The 8,860-nt window shown below is 33.3% G+C and overlaps 1 protein-coding gene across 1 annotated transcript; it reads left to right on the top strand.

Annotated features, from left to right (window-relative positions):
* Positions 1-558: 558 nt before the first annotated feature.
* Positions 559-8,467, top strand: LOC117681735 (kelch-like protein 3). The gene is made up of 9 exons (XM_034447481.2): positions 559-947; positions 1,464-1,575; positions 2,035-2,983; positions 3,259-3,364; positions 4,258-4,417; positions 6,499-6,762; positions 7,471-7,648; positions 7,784-7,993; positions 8,270-8,467. Exons 1-9 carry the CDS (start codon positions 798-800, stop codon positions 8,286-8,288), a joined length of 2,148 nt encoding a protein of 715 aa, XP_034303372.2. The 5' UTR covers positions 559-797; the 3' UTR covers positions 8,289-8,467.
* The last annotated feature ends 393 nt before the right edge of the window (positions 8,468-8,860 follow it).

Genomic DNA, 8,860 nt, shown 5'->3' with positions numbered 1-8,860 from the left:
AAGTTAAATGATGTTTTTAAATTCGAATGTATATTAGGTTTTGTTAATCATTATGTAATATTTATAATATAAAGTCTGTTGAACTCACGATGAACTCCATTACGTCTGTGAAATATTGAACTGAAGGTTCTACTCTATTCAAATGTGACCCCAAGCATCTGTGGGCTGTATAGCGGATTCGGCACATCTAAATTCAAAGAGATTGGAAACTCAACGGTGGCATATCTTTACAATCCAAAAAATTTTAAGATAGTATATATAATACATATGGGCCTATGTGTCTTTGAAAATATATTTTACTATATAAGGATATTTGCGTTTTTCCGATTGAGAGTGGAATACTTGTCTTGTTGTTGTTGTTTTTTTTGGGGGGGGGGGTTTAAATGAAAATCTACTAAATATTACTTGCTACAATAATTAATATGCATGCAGCATTGATTGACTTTTCATTTGCCTGTCTTAAAAAAATCCGGAAATATCTTGTTCAACGAATGGACTAGATATTATGCTACTTCCTGCCAAGTTAAATGCGCGGGCATGTTTAAACTTCCTTAGTTACGTAATAGTATTGCTATAGAGAAGCTGCGTTTTCGTGACTCTCAAAGATTGATAGTTTGTGAATACTATCAATCTTTGCCTTCGCCCGTCGATTCGTCGAAAGTGTCCGGTGCTCGTGTGTGGTTATACATTGTTCAATTGGAACAGTTTATCAACAGTAAATTTATTTTTATTCTTTAATTAATCCCAGAAACTTGAAAGGCCGTATTTGGATATCTTGGAAATCATCGTGTCCAAAGATGAAGGACACTACGATTGTGACATGTGAAGTCCTGCCCAAGCGTGAACCGATTGTAGTAAATCGGGACGTTTGGTACAGCTTCATGAGCAAAGAGGATGCCGACCCTCAGGCCTGCTGGCTTGAGAGGAAGCGGCAAGAGAGGATAAAAGTAAGTTTTTGCTAGAATATGAACGTAATGTTTTACATGTATTTACAGTTGTTAACAATTAAAGCTATACACGCTATAATTTGCGTCAATTTTGAATAAAAGTGTTAATGCAGAAGTAAGGGTATCGTGAATGACAAAAGCATTTTACTCATTATACATGTATGTATTTCAAATTAACAAATGTTAAGCATATTAAAAATCAAGTTGGATATTTAATTAGGCAAACAATAACGACCACCTAGTTCTCCGCGGTCATGCGCAATGAGGTCGGTTTCGCTCTTCCTTCATCAATATTCATGAAAAGGTATATTTTCCTGGCAGGAAAATAAACAATTAAAAATGTATATCTTTGTAACGAGATGGAATTCATCATTGTAATTTACAGATTAAGGAGAACTTTTATAAGTAGACAAACACATGCGTTTTCACTTTCATTCAAAATTGACGTAAATTATAGCGTGTATAGCTTTAATGGAAATAATTTTTTTTTCATATTTGAAAATCATTTTATTTAAGACTGAAAAAGCTGACCCAGGAGCTTCTACATCTAGAATTTCTACACCTACAAATTCCTCCTCTGGGTCTGTGGTCTTGGACTCCTTGAAATTGAGATATATTCAGCAGAAGGGTAGGGGTTTTTGTATTTTACTTTGTATAGATTTATTGGGTCTGGTTAGTGTTTACTTGGCATATAAAAAGTTTGCTTTCCCTCTCTGACTAAATGACAAAAAAGTTACAAAGCTTTAACTAAAATATTTTTATTAAGACTCATTTCTTTTTGTTATTAGAAATGCAGTTGCTATAGCAAATATATTTTCTAATGGAATAAAGTAGTAAAAAATTAAGTTGTTTAGTGCAGCTTTTATTAAATAAAAACAACTTTAAACACTGGATTCAGGATATTAATTAAATTTATTGAAGGTAAGTGGGGGGGGGGGGGGGGCGGGGCTATTTAAGGATTTTCCTTTAAGATCATTAAATATTTACAGAAATACATTCATTTTTAATTTAATTATTCTCAATTTATAAATCATTTTGAAACTTTTATGAAGGTATCATTTAATTGAGAAATGTATTTATACAATAGTGAACAGAAACCAAAACCAGACACCTTCTCCACCAAGTTCAGTTTCTTCATCAAGTTCAGTGTCATCAACTGCATCAGAGGATGAAGTCCCCAGAAACCTTAAAACTGTCTCAGATGATGAGGTTCCCAGAAACCTTAAGAAATCGTCTTCCAGGGCTGAAAATGAAACTGAGAGAGCACCACTCTCAGGCCATATACAGGCATCTAAAAGCAAGCACTATGCCAATATCGGCCAATATTTGAATGAAATCTACAACAAAGAACAGATTTGTGACATTTCATTCAAACTGGGCAACATTATTTACCCGGTGCATAAGGTCGTCCTTGCCAGTCAGAGTCCTTTGTTTGAGAAGTTGTTTAACAGCAAGGACTTTACCCAGCCACCCATCAGACCTAGGCAAATTAGGGTTACTGGTGTTTCGGATGAGGCTATGAAAATATTCCTAAATTGCATTTATTCTGGTGATATCAATCTCAGAAATCCTGATTGTCTGCATGAGGTACTTGATCTCTCTCGGATGTTCGAAGTGCAGCAAATCACACAGATTTGTTTGCAGAAAATCTCCTCTCTGAGTCACCAAGACATGCTTGAACTATTGCAAAAGATGAGGAGGCGTAAAGATGTTCAACTTTGTGACATTCTGATGGATGCGATAGCCAAAAATTTTATGGAGATAAGGAACAGTTCCTCTTTCTACGGCTTAGATGTTGACACCATTTGTATGCTTTTGTCAAATGAAAGGCTTGATGCAAATTCAGAGATGGACATTTTTGAGAGCGCTGTAAGTTGGCTTCACCATCCTGGGGATCGAATGAAGAACCTGGAGAGAGTGATGGATACCGTGAGGTTCTCACACCTATCAAGCCAGCAATTGATGGAATGCTTCGTTAAATGTCCTGCCCTTAAGCAGAGCCCCTATTGTGTTGGCTTGATCACTATGGCTAACTGGTAAGTACATCTGCATGTACTCTTCAATCTTACCTTACTTTTTATATATGAAACAGATAAATCATAGGATTATAGCTTGAAATTAAACAATGAGCATAATCAAATCTAATACCAACATTTATTTGCGACAACTTTATTTCTCGATTTACCAAAGTCAAACTGGTTTGCTGCTAATAATTTTTGCGACAGAGATCATCTGCTCTTTTTTGTTGTAAAAAAATGACAGTGCATTAAAGAATATTTGAATTCAATGCATCTTTTATACGTTGTTGTAGGGTTCAAACCTCCATCAGCCTCAATCAGCAAGATCCTCTGAATCTGGAGATTCAAGAACCTAGGAGCCTTGCCAATAGTGGAGGGAGTGTTGAACAGTATCTAAAGGTGCATGAATAGTTATGTTTCGTTATAACATATGAGTACAGTGTACCGAATTGTTTTTCCTTTTACATTAATTTATGCTGTGTTTTTTAATTAAGTATTTTTATACAGTATTATAAGCAGGTATGACTGGTAGTTAGGTTTACTTCCACACAAAAGATCAGAATTCATGTTTCTATAAATTATAAACGGCTGAATTGACAGCATGATCAGGTTTGCTCCATGTGCAAGCAAATCATGCTTAGATAGATTGATCATCAGTTGATCTGTACATAAAGTATCACCAAAGGTAAGTACATTAATTATGTTAAAAACTCACCCCAAAACTGGAATGAATTAATGGAATGACTATTTATTATAAACCACCTTGAAATTCATTTGATTGCCCTTTTTTGACTTGCAATATTTATAAACTTTATTTCTTTTCAACATTACATGCATGCATGAGAATTAATATGATTACATGTAATATATCATGCCCAGAATTTTATGAAATACACCCTCTTACACGAATTACATAATTATTCATTAGCTGACTTGGAAAAAACAAAAACTTCTTGGAGAGGTGACCTAATATCATTAATATATTTGATATGTCATTTCCTTTTTACATGATGCATTTTTATGTTTCAAAGAGAGAACAAAATTTTCTTTGAGAGGTGGCCTAATATCATAAATTTATTTGATATAACAGTATCATTTCCTTTTTACACGATCCATTTTTATGTTTCAAGGAGAGAACAAAAACTTCTTTGAGAGGTGGCCTAATATTAGAAATATATATATGATATAGCTTTAGCTATGTCAACATTTCAGTGCAACATATTCTATTCTATGTCTGCTCCACATTCTGACCTATTCCTTTTCTGTCTTTCTTCTTTCTGTTGCCCCTACAGACACACTGTTGCTCTGAGTTCAAGGAACCCGATGTCACTTATGACATTGTTCTAATGACTGAAGATGCTGTCGAGGATTTTAATCGTCATGCCTGTTCCCGAAGTCAAAGCTCATCCACCATTTCAGCACCTTGTGTCAAGCAATACAGGGAATCAAAATGTAATATTTTATTGTCAACATACCATCAAAATTAAAAAGAAATTGATGTGAAAATGATATAAAAAGGAGGATAAAACAGTATTAAAAAGTATATTTTTCCAGGCTCATCATAAGGAAAATTGACTTGTTTTAATTCAGTAAAATTTCCTACATGTAAAAAGTAAGACATCTTGGGATAAAGTAATTTTGTTTCCTAATAACTAAGTAAGATTATTTAATTATATTTTAACATTTATTATTATGCCCCCTTCAAAAAAGGGAGGTCATATTGCCGCTGTCCGTTGATCGGTCGGTCTGTCGGTCCACCAACAGTTTCCGTTCATTTTCTTTAAAGAGGATGAACATATTGAAACGAAATTTGGTATACAGGTTTATTATGATAGTATCTAGGTCAAGTTCGATATTGGGTATGATTGAGCAATTTTCGACAGAGTTATGGTCCTTGGACGTAGAAAAATTCCAGTTATTTGCAGTTTCCGCTCATTTTCCCTGCAGAGGATGAACATATTGAAATAAAATTTGGTATACACTAGGTTTATCATGATAATATCTAGGTCAAGTTCGATGTTGGGTGAGAAGCAATTTTTGACAGGGTTATGGCTCTTGGATGTAGAAGAATTACAGTTATTAAAAGCAGCAGTTTCTGCTCATTTTCATTTCAGAGGTATGAAATTTGGTATACAGGTTTATCTAATTAATATCTAGGTCAAGTTTGATATTGGTATGATAGAGCAGTTTTCAACAGAGTTATACCCCTTGGACTTAAAAAAATTTCAAATATTTGCAGTTTCCGCTCATTTTCTTTGTGGATATTTCCAAGGGGGCGGGGCATAAGTGTTTTACAAACATCTCTTGTTTAATATTTAGAGTTTAACAAATTATGGGTGAAATATTATAGTCTTTACACAAATTTGTATCAAATCATACAAGTGTAGGAATTAATCAAATCTAAAAAATATTAATTACCTCAAGTGATCAAGAATATATCCCCAGAAAAAGTTCCATAAATTCACTGTATAAATATGCCACAAAGGAGCAGGAATATGCCCAACAATAAAACATTTTCCTTACAATGAACATTGCAATTTAGGCTCCAAGATGAACATTCAAAATATGCAACTCAACTTCCTGTTATGCAGTACTAATCTTAATTCTTAGAGGTCAGTTTATTTGGCAGAGGCCAAAGAATTCCATTTAACTGCATGCTCCTGAAAATAAATGGTATTTTACTGGGAAACAGTAACATTGAAGTTTAAGTTAAATGAAAAAGTGCATGGTGTTTCACTGAGAGTTGCAGGCCATTGAAAATGCAGTTATCTGAAAACTGCTTTTTAACTGGTAGGTCTATATTAAATACTGGTCAGATGAAGACACAAGAAAAATAAATGCACAATCAATGGTATTTCAATGAAAACTGGAAAATCAATGAAAGTTCAATGGAATTTCAATGGGAAAAAGCCAGTTCTTTTCTCTAAGGGTTATTATACTTCATTCATTAATTATCCAACTATACTATAATAGTTACTTGTTAGCGAGTTTTACTGTATAGGTGTTTAATTACCTTGGTAACAATTAATGTACTATTTAGGTATATCTTTTAGAATAGCTATTTTATTTGTTTAATGGGTTCATCTTTATGTCACCTTTATTCACTTGATGTATAGTTGCAGGCAAAAGTTCATAAACAGTTGGATACTTTCTACCGTAATTTTAGTTGATCAAGGTTTAAACTATAAACCTTGTCAAAGTGCACGCATGAATGCTCCTTATTTTTAGACACTTCAAATATTTATTTAGAAGATGTTATTATATTATGGTCTGTCCCAGGGACAGAGTATAGCGCTAGATTAAACTTCTGTACAAAGAATTTCATTATCAATGTGGAAATTGATATCTTAAAGTTCTGATGTTGAAATATTAATATTAATCATTCAGTTAGATATTCAGGTACACAGAGCTATGGACTTGCTTCATAATTATATGTACATATGATGACCATATAGTTTATTATTTTGTAATAATTATTATTGAACTTGCTTAAAACAGCTCATTATATGATCATAAATTACATATATACCTAGGGTCTATGATGAACGACAACCTGCATTGGGATCATAATCATACCAAACCAAGCTTAACTGGACTACAAAGCATGGATTGTAGGATGGGGAGGAAACCAAAGCAAAAACATGTTTCCATAGTAGAGGGGAAAAGCAACGACAGTTGTGTCAAACATGTTAAAAAGAAAAGGAGTAGACAATATAAAAAACAGGACCTCTCTGATGGTAGTAAAGAGAATACCAGAAAGGCGATGGTGTGGGGAGGAGACCAGTGGTACATGGTTGGTAAGGAGATACAGTTCTACCTCATTATATAGAATGCCAGTAACTCTTTAGTCTTAATATCATGGACATCTGGAAGGAATTTGGAAGTTCTATCCTAGCTGTGTTTCTCTGTGTGTTTTTTTTAAACTTTAATATGTTTTTAATCTGTGGATATCTTAAAAAATATTATCCTTCCCTTTGATTAACAGTTCAAAATATTAATGAAGCTTGACTTATGCAATGCTTTTAGTTTTTCATGTCATCAATATAATAAACTAATTAAGGACATGTTTTCTTTCATTCTTTTCTGTGTCTAATTACTTTTTTTTAACTTGACCATATCTTTTAAACTTTAAAATGGAGACTTAAAGTCTTAAATGAAAAAAGTCAGTGTTAGAGGTCTATCAAGATTGTAGTAGTAGATAGATCAAGGTGGTTGAATTTCCACAGGACTTTGACAGGGTATGGGGCAAAGCATATCACAAAATCAGCAAAAATTGCAGTTGACCAAAATAATTTTCATTTTGAAGAGAATTATACAGTCAAACTGTTTTATCTCGAACTAGATGGGACTGTTTAAAAGCTTCGAGATATATGAGTATTCGAGATATTGAGGGTTAAAATTTTTAATTGGGACTTACAAATCACTTTGACATATCCATTGTATTCGAGGTATCAGTGTTCAATTAGATATTGAAGTTCAACTATATTTTTCAAATCAAATTGTAGGTGGAGCCAGGTACAAAGATTCGGAGTGTCCCTCCCCCACCAATAAAGTATTGGTGTACTCATACGAGACTAAAGAGTGGAGACCAGTGGCTCCATTGAATGTTGCTAGGATGGAGCATTCCCTTTGTGAAGTAGATGGCTATATATTTGCTATTGGTGGAATAGGTGAAGGCAATCGGTATGTACCAGTATGTCTTCACAATTTTCAGGACAAAAAGAGATCGAATATTGATCAAAATTAATGGAAAGAAGTTTGGATGATAACTTTTATTATTATTTTATAATTATTTTCATATATTTAACATCAATTCAGCTTGCTTTCATCGGTGGAGTGTTATAATCCTAGAACCAATTGTTGGTTCTATGTGAAGGCACTCCCTGAGCCCAGGGCTGCTGCCTCTTCCTCGGCTGAGGGGGGCAATGTTTGTCTGAAAGGGGGATACAGTGCAATAAAGAATGGGCAGCCCTCCAGTTCTTACTATGAGAACAAAGTTGAATTATTCTACAATATGGAAACCAATAAGTAAGTAAAGAAGTCATAACTAGCTCATCAAAACTGTTCTTGTCTGATAAGACTTGTCTGCCTTAATTGTCAATGACTTTTTGTAAATGATGTACTGGTAAATAATGTGAGAATTTTTTCATATTTTTCTTCCTTTTTGTATTTATTTTAAGTTTTAATTGTGATCAAATCCAGTTTCTCATTTATTCACTGGATTAGTTATACTAAACAGTATTTGTAATTCATAAATGTACATTATGATGATATAGTAATCTTTTCATATCTTTTTGTTTTCAGGTGGTTAAGAAAATACTGAGGCCCATCCATCAAACTGAAATCTTTTCTGAAGTTTTTTTTTATTCTTTAAGGACAAATTTAAAATCTGAACTTGATCAAATTTAAATCTTTATTATCAGTGTAATATTTTTTTAATTGGATATTTTAGAAACATTGATGTAAAATGGGGCAAAAGTAATTAAACTGTATGCAACTGTTGGCATTCAAATTTTTTTCTTTGAATTTATTTTATAAGTTTGCATGTAATGAGTATGAACATTCCAGGCTTTGGAATAGTGCCCACAATGTGGGGGCTTAATTGCTATGGCCAAATGGTCAATACTTGTACTCTTATTGGTCAATATACCTTACTTTTCAAAAATATTCAAATTGTGATTGTTTTGTGTCTGTTTTAAAAGATAATTGATCTAATAACATTTTTCCGTAACTATTTAAAAAATCTATTTGAAATAATTTTAATGGAATAAAAGTTGTAACATGCAGTGATTTTAAAGCCTTTTTTAAAAAACCTTGCTTTAGGGTCCAAAAATCAACAAGATCCTCTGAATCTGGAGGCTTCCAAGCACAGGAACATTGATCTCAATCACGAAC

Source organism: Magallana gigas, chromosome 2 (genome assembly GCF_963853765.1).
Source record: "Magallana gigas chromosome 2, xbMagGiga1.1, whole genome shotgun sequence".
Taxonomy (NCBI): domain Eukaryota; kingdom Metazoa; phylum Mollusca; class Bivalvia; order Ostreida; family Ostreidae; genus Magallana; species Magallana gigas.
This window is presented reverse-complemented; position numbering and strand designations above follow the sequence as displayed.